The 21,842-nt window shown below is 39.9% G+C and overlaps 1 protein-coding gene across 2 annotated transcripts; it reads left to right on the top strand.

Annotated features, from left to right (window-relative positions):
- Positions 1–4,789: 4,789 nt before the first annotated feature.
- lingo1b (leucine rich repeat and Ig domain containing 1b) lies at positions 4,790–17,862 on the top strand. 2 transcript variants are annotated; one of them, XM_056755516.1, is made up of 2 exons: positions 4,790–5,093; positions 15,077–17,862. In XM_056755516.1, exons 1-2 carry the CDS (start codon positions 5,082–5,084, stop codon positions 16,928–16,930), a joined length of 1,866 nt encoding a protein of 621 aa, XP_056611494.1. In that variant the 5' UTR covers positions 4,790–5,081; the 3' UTR covers positions 16,931–17,862. The 2 variants fall into 2 exon arrangements, with proteins under 2 accessions (XP_056611494.1, XP_056611485.1); XM_056755507.1 differs by having other exon boundaries at positions 15,074–17,862.
- The last annotated feature ends 3,980 nt before the right edge of the window (positions 17,863–21,842 follow it).

Below are 21,842 nucleotides of genomic sequence, written 5' to 3'. Positions count from 1 at the left end.
AGTAAATGAAGGCAGAATTTTCATTTTTAGGTGATAAAAACCTTGTAGTGGAGTAGCCGGGGCGAGACCGTGGTTCAAGACCGGTCTTGTATCATGTAGGAGATCGGGAGCATAAGAGAACGAGCGACCGGACTGTTGATGAGATAGGACCGGGCATGCTTTATGGTTGTATGTATGTTTTACTTCCGTTTTTTTTTTTTTGTAATTTGTTTTGTTCGCTGGCGGTTGGCCGTGAGGGGCCGCCGGCTGTTATTATTTATATTAAAACTTTATTTAAATGTCTTCCGGTTCCCGTCTCCTTCCTTCCTTGCCTTGAGCTTTTTTACAAACCTGTATGTTTCTCAAACCCTCATAGTGCATTTAAACATTTTATTGATATTTTTTACATGTTTCTTAACATTTAACAGTCACCTTGTAGGCTTCTGGGCCTTTGGGGTGCTGTTGGTAGAGCATTTGGACGTGGGCCAGAGGAAAACAGTGATATCTAGCAACATTTCATTGAAATGTAAATGTTGCCCTGTGGATCAACATTTAAATGCCCTGTCCTACATTTCCGGCAACAAAGGGGATTTTTAAAATAAAAATAGCCAGAAGCTCCACTTACCTGTATCATCCATAAATTACCTGTGATGTAAGATGTTGGAGGCAACCTTTGTTTGGTGATACTGATATTGCAGTCTGTGTGTAATGAGGTCATTCATCGTCCTTTGATGCAGGAGAGCAGGGCGGTCTGGTAACAAAAGGTGGCTGGCGGCAAACCTGACTCATAATGACAGAACAGACTGAGTCGTCTCGGCTAATGGCAGCCTGTCATGAGTATGATGATTTTCTACAGCTTTCACCGGTTTTGTCCCTGAGCATTTTGTCTGAATGATGCAGTACTGAATGAATTTCTGATAGATTGAATGTTGTTGTTGTTGTTATATTTTAGCAACATAGTGTGAATTCCATAATTATGTGGAATGCACAAACGTCTTCCGATAAAGTTTACCATTGAAACCGCTCTTTCATTAACAATAGTAGAGTAAAATTTTCTAAAAAGCTCAGTTAAAAGAATGTGCATAGTGGAAATGGCTATAACAATAAAGTTGACATGACACTATTTTGCTCAAAATTCAGAATTAAAATCCTTGTTAAAACGGTAGTTAATCTGAAAGGTTCCTGGCAGTATTAGTACATGGTCTAATTCACAACTATGTTTTTCCATTTATTTTTATTTGTTCATATAAAAAATCTAATTCAACCACACAACAAATCAAAAATAATAATAGAACTTCATAAACTTGATGGAAGACAGCCACAACCACAATCGAAAAAAAACTATTTTTAAATGTTGGGGTAATATCCATCAAAATAAACATCAGTTTATCAATACAAGTCTATAGAAACATTTTACCAATAAAGGTGCCCCATTTAAAATAAGGTATGATTATTATTACGGGCATGTTAAATTCTACTGTATTTGAATGTTAACATGTGAAGGTATCATTTCAAATACGGTAGCACAGCACTTCTACAGTGTGTGCCGCAATGTATAGCATCTGCTAAATGTAACTATTTTCTAAGTTTCCCATTTCTCTCTGCTTTAAGTCTTCCCAACTGGAAACTGCCAAGGGTTCTTCATGTGAAACCCAAAAGTAACACATGCATATGGCCCATTTTATAGCCTTTTAACTATTTGCATCTTTGGATATGTTGACCTTTCACATAAGTGATTTTCTGCAATATAAGCAAGCAGAAAGGAGAACTTAAAATTTGACTTTGACCATTATACTACAACGTTACTTTACGTAGATAAAATGAATGATACTGTGATTGAATGATTAATGGATTGAAAACATTTTTTGAGTAGAAAACAATTTCCCATATAAAGCATACATAATCTGTTTTCAATTCAGGCTGTTGAGCAGTAAAACCAGCTGGCCCAAAGATCATGCTCAATGCCCTTTGCAAACTGTCAGGCATATGCTTCACTGACCTAGGACTCAATTGGGTATAACAACTGTTGTCGTGTTTGTCCAGCGGGATCTGACGCCTTCACAGAACAGCCCTGTACTGCATACAGCTTCATTATGGTCATAAATGAAGCCCGCAGAACAGTTCCTGACTCTCGGACAGTTGGACAAAGGAACAGAATTTGCTGCAGGTGGTGTTTAATAATTCATGTACTTGTGAAACTCACTACACGTTGGGAGTGATTTTGCCGCGTGGTAAAATCCATCTGTTTTCAAAACCACTCACCACGCCAGGGTGTTAAAACACTAAACTCATTGTGTAGAGGCAAACTGTGGGTAGGCAATGTGATCTGGCGTAATGTCAATTTTTTATTTTCTTCAGAGCTCTTAGATTTTTAGGGCTTTATATCAAACTCACACATGACATGTTCCATTTGCAAAACACAGACGGGAAAAACACACTCATTTAGTTGACACGCACTGGAAGGATGTGAGCTTATCTGCCTCGGGTATTGTTGTCAAATATACAGATTTGAGTAAGTTATGAGGCTACTGGATGCTTGTTGATAAATCACGGCCTAAAAGGTGTCTGCATGGTACGGGGTATTGTATTTTCCCTGTTTCTACATTTACATTTACATTTAGTCATTTGGCAGACACTTTTATCCAAAACGACTTACAGTGCACTTATTACAGGGACAATCCCCCTGGAGCAACATGGAGTAAAGTGTCTTGCTCAAGGACACACTGGTGGTGACTGCTGGGATCGAACCAGCAACCTTTGATTTACCAGTTCAGGGGTTTAACCCACTAGACCACCATCTCCACAGTTTGGCTTTGGCTTTTCACAGTTTCTGAACTGTGAAAAGCCAAATATAGGCAAGGTAATGTATTTATATACTTGTCATTTCCTGATGCCCTAGTAGAGTAGAATTGTTTCGTGATGGCGCTGACTATTACATAGAGTGCAAGTGTTATTTTTCAAAATGTAATTGTTGAGTAAAATGCACAGAAAATAAGAGTTGTTTGGAGCACAAACAACACAGAACCAATACGACCAAAATGAACCCGCAAACACAATACAACATTTCTAGGAGACTTCAAGAACGGAGGAATTGATTTCCTTTTCCTCTGCCAAGACTCATTAAAATAAATGGCAGGATCAAAAAGGCAAGTTTGATTAAAGCCACACTTTGAAGTAGTCATTTGCCACCTGTGGTTGTGTGTCCCTACCTGAGAGGTTCATGAGACAATTGAGAGAGAGGCAAGGAAGATGGCTTTTCTCTTTGAAGCACATCTGTACCAACCCCATCCCAAAAGTAAGCCTATTTTCTTCCCTCACTTTCACACAGTCATTGCTAAGAGTGAAGAATGCTTCAGGATAGTTTCAGCTGCAGGATTTCTTTGTTCTTATTACCTGCTTGTATGGTTTACAGCATTCCAGAAGCTCTCAGGAGAATGAGATTTATTACTTAAATGTCAGAAAGTCCTATGTCAAAATGCCCTCTGCTCCACTACAGACGTCCATAGTGCCATTTGTGTGATATATGTCCAAGATACTATTTAAATGGTATATTCTTGGAATGCTGCAAACACAGACAAGCAGAAGAATCCAGACATTAAAAATTCACATCCCGGAAGAGCGCATCTATCTATCCATCTATATATCTATCTATCTACACATCTATCTATCAATTTCAACTCATTTCAATTCAACATTTATAGCATTAATAAAATCACAAACATCTTGACTGGTGCCATATACCACCCAACATCTCATAATAAGTCACACCATTGCCAGCTCTGCGTTGGTGTTCCATGGGAAGATTAGACTGTTTACAAAATGTCTAGGACAGATCCACAATGGTTCTCACACACTTCATCTCCCACATCATGACTTGATCTGGTTTCACTGTGAAGAGATAATTCCTTCAAACACTTAAGGTCGCCTGCACCTCTCGCTTCCTCACCCTCAGAAGAATATCATGGCGCCTCTTCATTCTGTTTGGGCTGCTTAACACCCCTGTGTCTTATGCTCCACATCACCCTTCCCCTCCATCCTCCATCAAATCTGCATTTGATTATCCCCCTCCAGTAATCTCGATCCTCTCTCTACCTGCCGCGCCACTGCTTCACGTTTATTGTTTAGTATAATGGTGTGGGGACTTACAAGGATTTACACCTGATTATATCCCACAGGGCGAATCCCCCATAGACTGACCTTGCAGTTCACTACCGCTATTGGATAAGCAGACTCAGCCCATTCGGCCAAAATCCTCTCTGTCCTCTCTCTCTCCGTCTCTCTCTCACTCGCTCTCCATTGGTTGTTGTTTATCCACCCTGCCTGTTTACCTCCATGAGTCATCCGTTTGTCACATTGCAGCTCCTGGTTGCTTTTGACGAAGGCTGCATTTTGCATAAAAGCCTGGCATTAATCACTGCATCCTGACAGAACGACAGCCAGGTGGAGAGAGGTCTCGCAAATGTATACTCAAATTTCTCAAACCTCCGTCACCCCCACGAGTACTGCATGCCAGAACCCCCCTGTCCCCTTCTTTTATTCTTCACTGCAGTCACCCTGATGAACAGCAGCATTTCATTTCATTAGTTAGATTATCTCTGTTTTGAGCTTTGTGCTGCTGCTCACCAATCCCCCTCCTCTCATCGCACCTCCACCGCCCTCCTTATCCCTCTTTGCTGCCTGCCAGTCTTGAGCTTTTTCTCTCTCTGTCTCAGCCTCCTCCATCTCTCCATCTCAATGCGCCACAGCTCCTCCCTCCACCTTGCACAGCTCCGACTCCTCCCTCTCCGTCTTTCTTCTGCGCGCTCGCGTTCGCGCTCTGCTGGGTATGGCATGTACGCGAGCGGGTGCGCTCCTGTTTACATGCATGCCTGCATCTGGGACCGACTCTCTTATTTGTGGACCCTAGCCGTTTCCGCTCAACCCATAGAATTTTCGGGACCTCTTGATCTTGCGATTTGAGGAACTGCGAGCTGTTTTTATTTTATTTTATTTACTCATTCAATTCTTTAAGGGCCTCCGTTGTGCCACACTGCCACTCTGGAGAGCTTTGGATGTAAACTGCACTCTGGCAGAATGGGATCGCCAAATTTAGACTCCACTGCATGACGTTTCTGGTAAGGGCTGTTTGCTTTTTGTGCTAGATGAGAGAACTCCGAGATGTTGGGAAGGAAGATCAGACTTGCGTGTTTGAAGAGGAGTGTATTTTGTTAGGAAATGGGACACGCTCGTGCGAGAAAGATGCTGAATAATGGTTCTGGTTACCGGACATTAGATGTGAAATGGCTGTGGACTGTCATTGAACAGGGAGGGGGTCATTCGGTATAAATGAACATTTGCCAGTGTGAGGGTTCATACATATTTTTTGCCTGCATTCTATTCTTTAAAAAATCTCACTGACACCAACATAGCCTACATGTTGTCTAAATTGCAGGCGTGAATGTATGATGTACAAACAACATTCTGAGTATATTTCTTTCTTTCCATTATCTTGTCATGGATTATTGCTAAAATAAGGCATCTTCATTTTATAAAATGCATGAAAGTAATGTATCGATTTGAGTGCTTTTGAGTGCATTTTTTTAGTTCACAGCCCTCATTATAGAGCCGGCTGCATCATACTCTCTTCATTTTCTCTTTTCCCTCTTACTCATTTTCTATCTCGTTTCTCCCTGTTTGAAAGCGTAGGACAAGCAACTTCCTGCTCCGGCAAAGTGGCATTTAAAGGAATAACATTGCACTTTATTTCTTAATCCTGGCAGACTGCCAGAAATGCATTAATAGTCTTACTGGAAACATCAAAGATTCATGCTTTCTCAATGCCCTCATTTGTACATCCTTTAGAACTGTCAGATCCATCTATGCATAGCTGTTTTTCTAACGGCGCATTGTCAGTGCGCGTCCATAAAAACCAAGATCCCTTTTCTAGACTCTATCATACAGACCGTTAATGTATAAAGTACCCTGCTGATGTGCGAACAAATGTGTAGTGGTATTGAGCACATTCTCAGTTTCAAATCCAAGACATAGTGTGCTCTGGTTTTACAGAGCACAGTGTGTCTTTAAAGATAGATTTAATACAGAGAAGGCGCTTGAACCTGTATCTGCTGTTTTTTCCTTTGAACACACAGGGCTATCCATCTAAATATAATGCATCTGCAATATGCATATAGACATGTATTGGATAGGGACGTATAGCAACTGCATGGCAACAGTATCCTAGCCACATCCTGGAGATGCTGTAACTTGGCAGAAGAGAAATCCAGGCCAAAACATAAAGCAGTGACTGACAATCCAACAGTCACTATACAAATTAGACTCTATAGTCTATAGCTACAATGAAATATGTTTTCAATAAGCTGGCAATTGTGTTAACAGACAATATCCCCATTGAGCAAATTCTCTGTTGGTGGTAATAGCCATTATGATAATGCTGCAGTCTGATAACAAACACCAGATGAAACAAGATAAGGCAGTGCTACAGGAGAACTGCATCACTTCGCTCATGTGCCTTGTGTTCACACATAAATTAGCGCATGTGCCTTTCAGCCCTGATGTTTTCACAGCGTTTGTGAACGATGCAGCCCAGGCATAAAAAAAATGCCAAATCCCAGAAATCATTACAATACAGATCCTTGCCGATTGCGACCTGTGAATCCTGAGCCCCCCCGCAGCCCTCTCTTTTCCACCTTCCCTGCTCGCTCCTCTATTCATTAACCCTGTCATCTTTTCGACACGCTTTTTTAAGCACTCGGTGAGGGCCTGCTTTCAGTCGCGGTGGCACAGATAGAGAGATTGGGCATGCGTTTGTCCTCATTGTGGAGAGATGCAAGAATCAGACGCCATCAGCGAAGTGCCTCTTTCCTGTCACACAAAATGAGGGACTATTAAAATGGGCTGTACATAGCGAGAGAGCCAGCGAGGGGCTACTGTGAGAGGCGACCGAGTGGCATATCAGACAGTGAGCGCACACTCCAGCCTCCCACAAATGTATTCAGAAGGTCACAGAGTCGCTTCACTGCAGTAGACTCTCCCATTAAAATTTCATCATAACAGCTTTATGTAAAAAAAAAAACAGACGGGCTTGTGGGAGGGGGACGGGGCCCCGTTTTCCATCGCTTTTGAGGGGTTATGTGTGAATGAAATTCGGTTTGCGTGTCTGCAGCAATGATATCAATAATATCAAAGAAGTCGCCAGCGTATCTCAAGCGGCCGCGTCGTCTGGGCCGCTGTCAATGGGCATGTTTGGGCCCTGTTAAAGTGGAGGAAGATATCGTTGATTTTATCAGTCAGAGTAATAAAATTAATAGCCTCGGATGGAGTGTTGGTCAGAGGAACAATGCTGGCATAATTCAGAAAGCATGAGAGTGATTATCCCGTAGCTAATTTTGTGAAATAAACTCCTTCCTAATAGTAGCATTGATAAAGAACTCCAAGAAGCTTGGTTTGAGCTAGATTGCTTTCGGGATTAAGATCGTCCTATATTCTCTCCACAATTTCTCTCTCCTTTTGTTTCAATTAAACCCAAAACAAAGAGGCCTGTGTTTAAAAGAGAGCGAGCGCTTGGAGTAATTACCAGCTTTGCCGGCTGGTAGCGGTGAATTTAAAGTGAATCTCAAGAGCTTTAATGAGGAAAGAAAAACACTTTATGGAATTATTATTAACCATTGCCAGAAAATTGAGGGTAGGATTGATATGGAGCCGGGCCCAATTAGACTTTGCGCGATGACAAGGAACCTGACAGCATCTCGGGCTTCGCAATTTTGCCCGACCATGTGCCGAAATAACCTATTATGTTTCAGTAGGTGGATGGGTGGGCACATTCTTGATGTCGTTCACAAGGGATGGATGCATTTCATTGTCAAGATTAAGAGAGCAGTGTGAGACGATGCAAAAATGCGCTACATCTGTTCCATTCGCACCCCTTGACGGATGCTTATTTAAACTGCAACCGTTGCTCCACAGGCAGTTAGTCAGAAGACCAATATTCGTGTGACAGGTCATAACTAATTTCAATCTCAACCACGCTTGGAGTTAAAACATTCGTGTCGTTTACTCAATTTATGAAAACATGAAACTTCCTGGCCACCAGCAGACAGACAGTAGGTTTTTTATGTCATTTTCCAGTTTCTTGGGTTTAGGCGCTGTTTAAGTGTATATATTCCTGTTTACAACTGGGTAGTTGACAAATGTGGTGTACATATGGTCTGACAAAGAATTTTTTTTGAAAACAAACGATTAATAATTTATTATTTTATTTTTCAATATTTATAAGAGAGATTTATCTTCATTCTTATTTTTTTCCTGCTGTTTATCAGTCACACCATAGGACACATTTAAGGTTTATTTGTCAACAATTCTTACAATTCTCCAGTTTCTATCTGTATATTATTCTTCTCAAGTGCAATAACCTTGTTTTAGTCATATCCTTTGTTTGAAGACAGAATTATTTTTCTCACAGTGCTAGAGATATTCGTTTCGATAAGTCTTGAGTTCCCGGTGTTTCGACATCACGGTTCATGTTAGTTTTTTCTTTAGTGGAATGTAGCTTTCCAAACCTTGGGCTTTGATCTAAATCTCACTGTCATCAAAAAACAAGATCAAAAGAGTAAAATGGAAGCAAACAGTTGGAAGATATGTCTTTGCTTTGAATGCCGCATCCGAAGGCTTAAAACCCGAGCTGATTTGGTATACAAAGTTGGTAGGAAGAAGACAAATGTATGGGGCAAGCAGGGCTGATTATTGATTTGGCTCAAGTCTTCTGTGATTAACTGCTGTTGTAAATACAGATAAAGACACCTGCTTATATCATGATGAATGGCAGCAACTTGATTTGCCACTCTTAACTAAGGCAGTTTTAACACTAATGTAGATGACCACTCATCCAGAATTATTGGTAAACAAAATCTCACTGTGCCTTTATGATTTATAGACCAGTCCGTTTTGGTAGAGGAGCGACACACATGAAGACCAAAACATTTTCTCTCTTGACTGCACAGTAAAAAATCAACTGATTTGAGTGACTTTGTTTTAGTCATAAACAGTTATTGAACTGCATCAATAAAACATTTCTTTAAATAAATGATCAGGATAAAAGTAATCTTGATATTACAAACACAGAGCTATGAGAGAGGAAATGGGGTCACCGGTGCCATTTCACAGCTGTAATGCTGCATGAAAACAGACAAACGATTACCACCAATTTAGCAGATAGCTATTTATGCGTTGGGTTTATTTATATAGCTATTAATTGCTGATTGTTTCACCAATCGTGTCAAACTCTGAAAAGTGTGCAATGTGATCAGAGCTGCGAAATGAAAGAGAGGGAGAAGAGGAGAGAGAGGCAGAGAAAGAGAGTGAGGATGGTGAATAAATAGATTGGAAGAAACAGGATGAACTCCCTCAGGCCAGTATAGCCGATTAGTTACAGCATTATATATTTTATATACTTTGAACTCAAAGTAGCTCTACACTGTTGTACTATAATGAAACATTATGCTTAGTTCTATCATTTGCCAGCTCAAATGAATCATTATTTAATTTTCCTCTAAATTAATCTTATGTAAATCAAAGCAAAACGAAACATTTCCTAATTGTGATTCCAAATTGTTTCTACTTGTGCCTCACTTTAGAACATCCTGAAGCCAATTCTCCACAGATGCTCTTCAGTTTCTTCTTACATTTGAATTAACGCATAAAAATAACCCATTAGATTTAAAAAATGAGTAAATTACTGTGTTGCTTTAAGGCCCTTAACTCACCTGGATTGTAGCACGTATTTCTTTATAAGGAGTTAGTTTATCCATTTTCAACCTTTTGTTAGTGTGTAATGTTGCTGTTAAAGCATAAACAATACCTGCAAAATGATAAAGCTCAAAGTTCAGTGCCAAGCGAGATATTGTCTTAAACAGGATTCGCTTTTCAAGGACTACAGAGAACGGCTGGATCGGACTACAGCCCTCTATTTCCCGGGTACATGATGTCACTGATGTGAACCAATCACGACAGATCAGAGCGTTTCGGAAGGAGGGACTTTATATATACCGGTAGAAATCCAGTTGTTTTGTTAGAAGAGGGACAGCAATGAACAATAGACATGAAATATGTGATAAAGCGATTTTTTTATTAGAAACATGAACATCCATTGTTAAACACCCAAAAACCATAATCAAAGCCTAAACAGCAAAAAACAGCAAAAGAATGGCTCCTTTTAAAAATCAAATCAGAGCGTTTTGTCATATGACCTGTGTTATGTTGGGTCACATTTGTAATGTATGTTTTACAAAAACACATTATTCAACTTCACAGGGGCAAAGCAAATACACTCTGTAAGAGCACAAATTTAGATGGTTTCAAAGCAACAACATAAACAAACGTTACTGTGCATGCATGCTTCCGTGGGCCAAAATTAACTTCAGGTACACATCTGCAAAGAATACTACAGTCCCTGTAGATGATTTCTAAAAACAAGCAAAAGAAATAACATTAAGTAAATTGAATTAGCTAAAAAGGCAATATCTAGCCAGTGTTATATTTGGGTTGCCTGTAGAAGAACTGTTACTTGTCTAAACCTATTCAACAAATTACATTTTTTTTTGTTTATTTAATAAAATTAATATACAATGAAATTCAACAAATTGTTGTGATGAAAACATTGAATAAAATATAAATAGTTATATTATTAGCCACTAGCCAGATTGATCAACAAACATAGACCCCAAGATAAATTCAGGCCAGGAACGTGCGTCCAATGAAACTGAAACTGTCTATACCTTATTCATAATAACAATTCAACACAACACACTACTAATTTGAAAACAGAAAAACTTTGAAAAAAGTCTTACCTAAACTGTTATTTTTATGGCCCAATTCTTAGGTACTGCAATTATATGCGTTTCTTGTTGTTTATTTCACGCTGTGCAAAGACCTCGGGGTTACACTATAAAACCAAAATAAACACAATTGAAGGAATCTGCAAGTGGGTTTCTCCTTTGCTTTGTTTATTTGCCTTGCTTAGTCCAGCTGAGGCTCTCCAGCAAGGTCAGGACTAAGATGGTGATCAGGGAGAGAAAAATAGATGTGATATTTTTCTCAAGGTTATCACCAAGATGAAACAGTGAGGACAGAGTAGTAGAGAGGGAGCAGGAAGATGGACCTCTGGGTTAAATTACATTTGTGCATGAGTGGGTGAGACAGAATATCATCCAGTGAGCATTAAAACACACGAGCAGTGTAACATGAAAATATAAAATCAATTCAACTGATAGCTGCTCTCTGTGGTCTCTTATGACAATGAATTTTGATATCGCTCTGAACGGTGTGTTTGGTTTTGACTGCATAATTCGTCTAAGAACTAGAAACAATGTTTTGTCTGCAAAGTTAAATCTTCATATTTGTTAAGTGCTTCAACCTCACACATTTATTTTCTCTTTTAGTTATTGAAGGTCTCTACCTTAAACAGATAAATAGCTTGGGTTTCCAACGTTGGAGGCAGAATTGATTTTGCCCTCTGGCTTGACAGATGGCCCTGAAAGTAACAAATTGCGAAGAAGAGGACAAATCTCTGAAGCGCAACACTTATTAACTTCATGAGTGTTGGGAAGGTGCAGTAATCTAAGAGATCTAGTCCTCCATTAGCACAGGAAGGAGGCATCGGTCGGCAGACTCTGCAAAAACGAACTCTCCCTCATTCCTCCCACCTGCTAACAACAGATAATTGAAAACCAAAACTACAGATATCTCAGTTAATTTGCTTATAACTTCATTGAACTGGACCGATCAACAATGCTTTAAACTACTTTATCATACACCACCCGTTCGTACCCCTAACGTTAATGTGAGAGCTTAATTGAATTTGAGTTATGCTGTACCGTGTCGAGTTACAGTTAATGTTGCAATGTGGCAAAATAAGACATTACGTAGGAGATTGGAGACTACCGAGGGTCCTTCTCTCTCAGAGGAGCGCTATGTAAAAATAAACTTGGTCGACACTTTATTTCTTCCGTGGAAGCCAGCGGGCAGGGCTGAACGGGTATGACCTTCCCATGTTACCGGGGGAACAGAATACAGGGAAGAATATAATTTCCACCACAGAGATCTTAGTAGAGCAACCCATGCGTGTAAGAGGCTGAAGCGATGATTGGTGCGAATGTTGACTAGTAATTACTAAATACAGAGAACGTTTAGTACTGTTCTTAAATAGGAAAGTCTGCCCTTTTGATGTTGACGCAGGCACAACATAGCATGCTTGTTTAGCGTAATCAGTTACATTTAATTTGTTTTTATTGCACGTTTATGACAACAGAGCTTCCCTTGGTGCTTACTGCTTTGGACTTGTTGCAGTGCAGGTTCAACTGCCCAGACTTTAAAGATTTTTAGAATGGCTCGCATTGACTACTGTGTATTTCTTAAAATCAATCAGGCTAAAGGAGCACGTTTCTGTCTCGATGTATTCCGGTATGGCTGGTTAGACTTAAGTGCCCTGAAGATCCGCCTTCAAAGACACAATTCTCTACATGGAAACTCATGCGCGGGGGTGTTGACTAATAAGAAGAGCTATTGACCATGTGAGGGAGTTCACTATATTGAGAATTACTCTGTCAACGCAATATTCTGGCAGCGCAACAGTGAGAAGCATTTTTTTCCTCTTCATGCATTATTCATGGTTGCCTGACAGACTTTGATTTGTATGTTTACAGAAAAGGGGCTTCCTGAACGATGATTTAATCTTTTAATTGGATAATAAATCCAACACTTTGTGTAGTGGCTTTTCAATTGCCGTCAGTTGACCACCAAGGCTAAATTAGTTTTAAGGCATTTGCATACCTTAGCATTTGGGCTAAAAGAAAGGTTAGAGTTATTATGAAGCCTACTGAATAAAGATGAATGGTTGTGTGAGGGGGTGTTGAATCATTTTTATTGAAACATAAAACATTTGTCTAATTTTTATTTTTACTTAAACTACTGTAGTATTCACTTCGCCCATTGGCAAGCGGTCACAAATTATTGGCCAAGAAAGAACAAGACAATTGTTTACAGTTAGCTTTTTATCAGTGTTAAAACAGGTAGACTTTTTCTGTGTATAAGCACAGCTATTATTTCCTACGGGAGTGCAATGTGATACCATAACACACATTTTGAGTTCGAATGCGTTGGTCTTGTTTAATTAGGATCACACCAAATAGACCTTCTGTAATTCTATAGTGATTTTCCATCTGCTGTTGTTCGTCTGTTGAAAATAACCTTGCGAATTTGTCGATAACCTTAATGAGGCAGCACCTTTGACCTCCCCTCTCCACAAAAAATCTCCCCAATTATAGTTAAAGGTGAAAGGCGGATGTTTGGCACATATTTGGGAAACATGCAAATTATTGCGATATTTACATAACAGGCAATGTCACGTGTAATAGCAAAAAAAATCCTGTTGTGTCTCTAGAGACCAGCAGCATGATGCCTGCTTAGCCCGGGAAGATCGGTGATAGATTCCCATTATTAAAACATCTCAGTCTTGGCAGCACTGTTTACGTCATGACCTTCACCCTCACACCTCCTCATGCCACACGAGTCTTTTAATCGATGTTGTAATTCTCTCACAGTAGCCGGATCTCTCTCCTTCCCGCCTGCATGCAGATCACACTCGATAGATGAACGAGGGATAAGCACTCTTGACAACAACGGCCCTTTTGATCTATCTGAGGAGCACTAATATGAAATTGTTATCGTTGGAACTACTCACCTCATTTCACGCCGGAACTCGGAAGGGTTTCACCCATCTCTGACGCACCTGAAAACACTCGGAGATTAAATCTGTGCATCTCTGCAGTGACGCTGCATTAAGCAGATGGCTGCATGTAGGCTTTTTCGCTCTTTTTACAGACGGTTTCAGGTGATCAAAACATTTTCTGGCCATTCTCTGGTGTGTGCTTAAGTCAGATAGTCTTTAGTGTTTCTGCATCTTGTATAGGTTTCTCGAGGGTAAATAATAAAATGAATTTAAACGTCATTAAAAGCCGTGATAATATCTCCCCTGTGATTGTATTTACAAGTTAATATTTGCTATTAATTTATGCAGAAATACTCTTGTGGCATTGAGTAGACACAATGTTATAAGGCCTTTAACTGTTATTCTAAGGTTTTGCCAAAATTAAAGTCTATCCACTGAATTTGCATAGATGTATTTCAATTAACTGCCGCAAGGAGTAGTTCATTTCGGATCCCATTCGCTTGCTTTACAAATGGAAGCTACTTAAGGTTTACCTTATCAATTATTAAACTGGCCTGCCTACTTAACATGATTTGTATTTGACTAGTCCAATTAGCAATCTCATGTCTCATGGAATGCAGCTCATGTGTCTTCATGGGCAGTTGCGTGTGCCTTGTGTTCCTTCATGTCAATGCTTCACAAGGCTCCTGAAGGGCCGTGAACTGAGATCTCCATCATTCTAAAGCACATAGTTGAGAGAAGCTATTAGATCGGAATTGAGCTAGCTCGATCAATTTGCAGAGGAAGCAGAGGTGAAAGCCTGTGAAGGCATACGCACACTAAAATACAGGCGAGACAAAGTTGAATTTGTTTTAATAACCTCTCGATTTCTCCCTGCACCACTAAGGATGCGTTCATTTTTCTCACTTTCTATAATGTTTTAAAGCCAAAATCATTCATCTGTTTTAGTGGTCCAAGCCATTTGTCATGATGAATTGTATGCTTCAAATGTAAAAGAGGTAAAAGCCTCAATTTCTGTTTGCTAGCTGATATTAAAACAATATATGATATTCAATTAAATTGAATACAATTTAAACACGCAATTTGTCTGCGGCTATACTTGTTTATGGCCAGCGTCGTTTATTTCTCTTCTCTTCATCCTTTTATTTTTGATGTCTCTGTTCTATCATAAATTAGATCTGTGTGTTGCCTTTACGCAGCATGTTCCAGTGCAGTAGTTTGTTCCATTTTTTTAACATCAGCATTTTCTCTAACGCCATCCTTTGCTATTTTAAGAACTTGAAGAAAGTCTCTCAGATGTTGTGCCTTTCTTGTCTCATACTGTGAATTCCATCTATATGAATTCTGACCTAATTTCTCTCCTCTATTTCTCAGCAGGTTACCATCAAAATGGTGGCTGGAGAGGCAAATGGGCACAGCTACCTCATGGCATGCTGGCAGCCCATTCTCATCCTGATGCTGGGTACCGTCCTGTCCGGCTCCGCCACCGGCTGCCCTTCTCGCTGCGAATGCAGCGCCCAAGAGCGCTCTGTCGTGTGCCACCGACGGAAGCTGATCGCTCTCCCCGAGGGAATTCCCATTGATACGCGGCTGCTGGATCTCAGCAAGAACCGCCTGAAAGCCATGAACCCCGAGGAGTTTCTCAATTACCCGCACCTGGAGGAGCTACAGCTTAATGAGAACGTGATTGCAGTCATCGAACCGGGGGCTTTCAGTAACCTCCTTGGCTTAAGAACGCTGGGACTGCGCAACAACAAGCTTAAGTTGATCCAGCTGGGTGTGTTCACTGGCCTCAGTAACCTCACTAAGTTAGATATAAGTGAGAATAAGATTGTCATTTTGTTGGACTATATGTTTCAAGACCTTTACAACCTGAAGGAGCTAGAGGTGGGGGATAATGACCTGGTGTTTATCTCTCACCGAGCTTTTCACGGCCTCAGTAGCCTGGAGCAGCTCACAATGGAAAGATGCAACCTGACCTCTGTGCCAACAGAGGCCTTCAGTCATCTTCACAACCTGCTGTCCCTCAGGCTGCGCCATCTCAACATCAACATCATTCAAGACTATTCCTTCAGGAGGCTCTATCGACTCAAAGTCTTAGAGATAGCAAACTGGCCACTTTTAGAGACCTTGACTGCCAGGTCCCTCCACGGGCTTAACATCACAACCCTGAGTATCACAAACTGCAATCTTACTGCTGTCCCTTACGTGGCCATTCAACACCTGGTTTACCTTCGCTTTTTCAACCTGTCCTTCAATCCAATTGAGGTCGTGGAGGGCAACAAAATGCACAATTTGCTGAGGCTCCAGGCGTTTCACTTGGTAGGGGGCCGGCTAGCGAGCATCGAGCCTTATTCTTTCAGAGGACTCAACTACCTTCGGGTTCTCAATGTATCCAGCAATAGTCTAAGCACTTTAGAGGAGTCTGCGTTTCACTCGGTCGGCAACCTGGAGATGCTGGCTCTCCACGACAACCCCCTGGCGTGTGACTGTCGTCTGCTCTGGGTCTTTCGCCGTCGATGGAGACTCAATTTCAACCGCCAGCAGCCATCTTGTGAGACGCCAGAGTTTTTGCAGGGTAAAGAGTTTAAAGACTTTCCGGACGTTCTCCCGGCCAATTATTTCACCTGTGAAAAATCAAAGATACGAGATCACAAAGCCCTTCATCGATACGTGGATGAGGGGACCACAGTTCAATTCCCTTGCCAGGCAGATGGAGACCCAGCACCAGTGATTCTGTGGCAGTCTCCCAAAAAGCAATTTATTACTACAAAAAGCATCGGCCGGCTGTCTGTGTCTCCAGACGGCACCCTGGAGGTTAGATACGCCCAAATACAAGACAATGGCACGTACATGTGTTTTGCCGTCAACGCAGGGGGCAACGACACCCGTTCGGCCCACCTGCATGTTCATAGCTTTTCTCCTAATTGGCCCCATCAGCCCAATAAGACCTTTGCCTTCATCTCAAACCAGCCCAATGATGGTGGTGCAAATGGGACTGGTGCTACAGATCCCTTTCCCTTTGACATGAAGACTCTCATTATCGCTACAACTATGGGGTTTATCTCGTTCCTTGGAGTGGTGCTGTTCTGTCTGGTGCTCCTGTTCCTCTGGAGTCGAGGAAAAGGCAATGCCAAGCCAAACATCGAGATTGAGTACGTGCCACGAAAAGTAGATGGAGACAGCAGCCCGACGGAGGGATCGCACAAGATCAGTATGAAGATGATTTAACAGACTAATCGCCTTTGTGTGTGCATTATATGAGGTATAGGTGTTCTTGACTTACCTTGATGAATGAGGGCGTGGTTACTTTTGCACCCATTTTAGAGACGTGAAAAGAACATTATTCTAACAAAAGCCTTTTGCATTTTTTTTTTACAAACTTTATAGAACAATCTCACTTGGATTGTGTCTTCAAAGGGAAATTAGACAGGTTTCAAATATCTGTGTATTTGTTTGGGTAAGTGTTGAAATATATAGTCCATTGTTCAGAAGCCAGAGTCCGGAGCACCGGTATGTTTATACTTGTCCTCTAATGTTTTTTTCCTGTACATAATTATGTCAATGTACATTGGGCAATACAGTGGTTAAATGCAACTGGTTGCTGAGCCTACTGGAGTGCATGTGCCATATAGATACATGCAAAGTGTATAGGTCTAATAAAATCACTGTAAATGTCCATTACCAACTCTTTATAAGAGATAAATTTGTTTTAAAAATGATTTATTGATTAGGCTTGACAATCATAATATGTCGAAAGTCAAGTATTAATCAAAAAGTATTTTTTGATTTGACGGTGCAATTTCAATGTTGACACTGTACATAGTATCCTAAGCCAGATGTAGCTTTGAATTTAAAGCCATTTTCTCTGACTGAAAATGTGACAAACCTATTGGACCTGTGGTTGTATTCACACTAAACTACTGTATCATCTGACAGATCTTCACGGTTTTTATTTACCTACCAATGAGAAGTTTACAGTTTTATTGATTTAGTCATCCAGATGGCGTTAATTTACCATGCTGTAATGCCATTTTCTATCGCTCTCACGAGGCAGCAGTTGTTCGGTAGGTAAATGTGTTCTTCAAACCCTTAAAAGACTACAGTGCTGATTTTGGGACAATGGATGACTGTAAAACATATTAAAATTACAAGCTTTTGTACGCCAGTGTCTTTGCTCGTTTCTGTGGCTCTGCGAATGACGCGGGTAGATTATTATAGTGAAAGTTCACCTCAAAATAAACATTCTGTCATCATTTACTCACCTTCGAGTTGTTCCAAATCTGTACACATTTCGTTGTTCTGATAAACAGAAAGAAAGATATCTGGAAGAATGCTTGTTATCAAACAGTTCTTGGACACATTGACTAAGAAAAATTACTATAGATTTTTTTGTTCTGTTGAACACAAAAGAAGATATTTTAAAGAATGTAGCGCAGCAAGTGTTCTGGGGCACTTTTGACTACCATTGTAATTTTTCCTACTATGTTAGTCAGTGGAGTCCAATAATTTTTGGTTACAAGCATTTCTCCAAATATCTTTCTCTGTGTTCATCAGAACAAAGAAATTCCACAGGTTTGAACAACTGAAGAGTGAGTAATTCATAACCGATTTTTCATTCATGGGTGAACACCTTTAAGAAGGTGCTCTAATGTACTGTCCCCACACCTCTTTTTTACAACTCAATATGTGATGAAAATATATTTTTTTTCCTGCAAACAAAAAATAGTTTTTGTTCTAGTGGTGAACACATAATGTTAATGAGAATGGATTTGAAGTATTACATCAACCAAGGATTATAGCGTTTGAGTTCAGACCTTCCTTATTCTGCCTAATTGGATTAACTTGAAATCTATAAATTTTGACCCTAATTGAAATTCTCCCTTTTTTAGAATGTATGATGTTAGACTTTAAGGATGGACAATGTTTTGTCTATTCAATCTTTTTAATAAATGTGACTCACAGTCTGTCATTTCCTCTACAAAACAATCCATGTACCACACTCCCAAATATTCAGAGATGCTGTGGTTTTTGAATGCACATGTTTAGAAAAAGCTATGAGGCACAAAGTCACTGCACATGTCAGCATAGGACCGACCTGACAAGCCATCATCTCCCACAGCCGTGTAATGAGGAATACGTCATCTGCTGTCTAGGCACAGAGGCCTCATGTTTAAATGGGAAGCGATGGTTGTGTAAAATCGCCTTTCTGCCTTTTTTTCAGCAAGCTGACTCACAAACAGTTGGCCAACCCGCGCAGTGCTTTAATACTGAGCAAATAAAAGAGAGAGGTGGGGTGGGTGACATTAATGAGAGAGGAAGTGGAGCATCCAGTCGCAAAAGAGAAAGAATACGGATATGATTAATATTTAGTGAAGTAAAACCTCTAAGAAGAAAAACAATATCTGGTAATGGAGTCTGTGTTAATCAAAAATGATTTATTCGGGTTAATGCAAAGTTTACACAAATACATTGTAACTGTGAATAAATATAATTTGTTTCAGTTTTAAAGATGAAGAGGCATCAACTGGTTACCTTTGGAACTGAGGTTTTCATTTGGTTCTGCGTCTCTGGTATCGATGTCTCAAAGGGTTCACATTATTTTATGAGGTGGTGTCACTTTTGTAATTACTCGCCCATTTGTTTTGAACACCGACATATTTTTCAACAAATTTGCATGTTTGACTTTAGGACATCAAAATGAATCACTCTCTGTACTTTGTAGATTACTCCTAAGCATCTTTGCAAGGGCTCTTCAGCACCCAAACACATAACCGTGCCACAGCTTAGCGCTTTGGTAATCCTACAGGCTATAGAGGATATAATCCAACATTGATTAGCTGTGACATCTGTAAGGTAAGTGTTTTTGAGATATAGAGAATATTTTTTGAATGTGACAGATTATGTCACTTATATTTGGCGGATTATATGTACCCTGCATTTTACAAAAACAGAGGATAATGATTAATTTTGGATCAGTGAAAAACATTGCAATTTTCAAAACATTATGATATGATTTTATTTTAAAGAGAAACTAGAGCTAGAGCCAAGCATTGAGCCAGACAGTATGTATTGTGCAAGGCACCTACACGTAGGTTTTTCAGCGAAATACAAATAATAGGGGAATTGTTTTGTTCTAGTTGCTTTGAATAAAACACCTGCTAAATGAATAAATCTAGCGGGGAAAACACTATGTGGCCCATTAACAACAAACTGTGACATTTAAAATCCCATGACTTAGCCGACTATACATAGAATTAGCAGTATTGAATGTAACATTATTTGATTCACTCAATGGAGCTTTTTCCATTTCCAACTTTTTAAATTTAATTTAATGAAGTATGTGAATATTAAAGAACTTATGACAAGTATTAAAGCATTTCCTATGACTACACAGCCCTGTTTATTTTCAACCAGACCCATTATATTGAAAATGAAGAGTTTCAAATTTTGCAGTAACCTTTTTAAATAAAAGAATTAAGTATTTTTATGAAAAACTTGAAGGCTAAAGTGCCACTGTCTCGTGAGAATGGACAGTTAACATGCTTTAGGTCAGTTTGTGTTCTTATTTAGTTCATGTGTCTCTGTTCTTTTCATTGTTTCATGTGATTTATTCCTTATCAGTTCTCATTAGGTTAATTATCAATTATCAGTTCTCATTCTAATTAGCCCTGCCTCTGTTGCCTTGGTCTCCGGTTCCTTCCTGTTTTCTGTGTATTCTGTGCATTTATACTCCCGGATTTTTCTTTGTCAGTTCTCATTTTGGTTGGTTTGGTGTGTTCTTTGTGTCATCCTGGCTTCCTGTTTATGGGTTGCACTGATTACTGTTAAGTGGATTTTGGAGTGGAGTTTTTCTTCCTCATGTTGTTGTGTGTATGTGGAAGTTTTTCTCTAGTTGTTTCTGTACAGCTGTACAGGAAAAATCTATTTCTTAACTATATGATACTGAGAGGTTCAAGCTGACTTGTAGAAAAACAGGCAGAAGATTATGGTTAAATAGTTTTTGTGGAGTTGTGTTTGCTGGTTCTTGGGCAAAATAAACTGCAACGCAGACTGGACCACATGTTATAAGTCAAAGTTCTGGCCAATCGTTAGTCCTTAAAATAAAATGATCATTTTTTTCTTTGTTTCAGGCTATCGGCAATATGCATTTATCACAGATAGAGGTGTTTGGTCAAGGTCGTTTTGAATTATTTGAAGGAATTTCTTATGTTCCACTCTGCTGAAGTTTAACCGTCGAATTGTAGGCACCCAGCAACAACACCATAAAACCTTCTGGGCTTCCATTAAGTGTTTACTACTGTATATCTCAAGAAGTGAGAATGAAATATAGAAGGGATTCTGAGGAACAGCCTTACCATTCCAATGGCATAATATCAGATAAAACATCGATAGGAGCTAACAGAATGATTCAACCTTGCAGAAGTGGATGGATGGGGAGCAAATTATTTTTACATTGTGCTGTTGCTCTCTATGCATAAAGTAGAACGGTTCAGTCTCAGAATGGTTTCATTGTAATTCAGCCGCTTTGGTGGGATCAAGTGGAGCAATTTGGATGTTCGCAAACAGCCGGGAACCGAATAAGATACAGGCACAACAGTGTCAAACTTCTTGAGGCCGTAATACCATATAATACGCGTCTCTGCTTGGTGTCTTTTAAAACCGAGCCTCTGGTATAATTTCTCTATGGCTGCACTAAAATGCTGTCTGATCATTTCTTTTCAATTAACTCGGCCGATCAAACTTGGCTCTCAGTTTTGTAATCTGTTATCCACGGTGAGGCAGGAAGATGCCCTGCAGCAGAGGGGAGACATTACAGGCAGATTGGCCACTGCTGAGAGCCAATGACACAAAGCATTGGTGTGATGAGCTGTACGCAGGACGATGATACTCATCAGGGTCTCGCCACATGAACTCACCATACACTCTCTTTACGTGATGCTTTGAAGACAGGTAAACCCAAGAGTTACAAGCAGTGGAGTCTTGTTCTTTATTTCTGGTGGGGTAAATTTGAATAGATGAATCAAATAGAAATTCATTGTTTGATCATTTCACATCAATCAAAAATCCATTAAAACGAATTAAAAAGACCACATCTCATACAACATGAAAAATAATCTAAATATATTGAATATTTTGCGAT

The sequence above is a fragment of the Triplophysa dalaica genome, chromosome 1, assembly GCF_015846415.1.
Source record: "Triplophysa dalaica isolate WHDGS20190420 chromosome 1, ASM1584641v1, whole genome shotgun sequence".
NCBI classification, from domain to species: Eukaryota; Metazoa; Chordata; class Actinopteri; order Cypriniformes; family Nemacheilidae; genus Triplophysa; species Triplophysa dalaica.
Note: the sequence above shows the minus strand (reverse complement) of the source record. Positions and strands in the feature narration are given on the sequence as shown.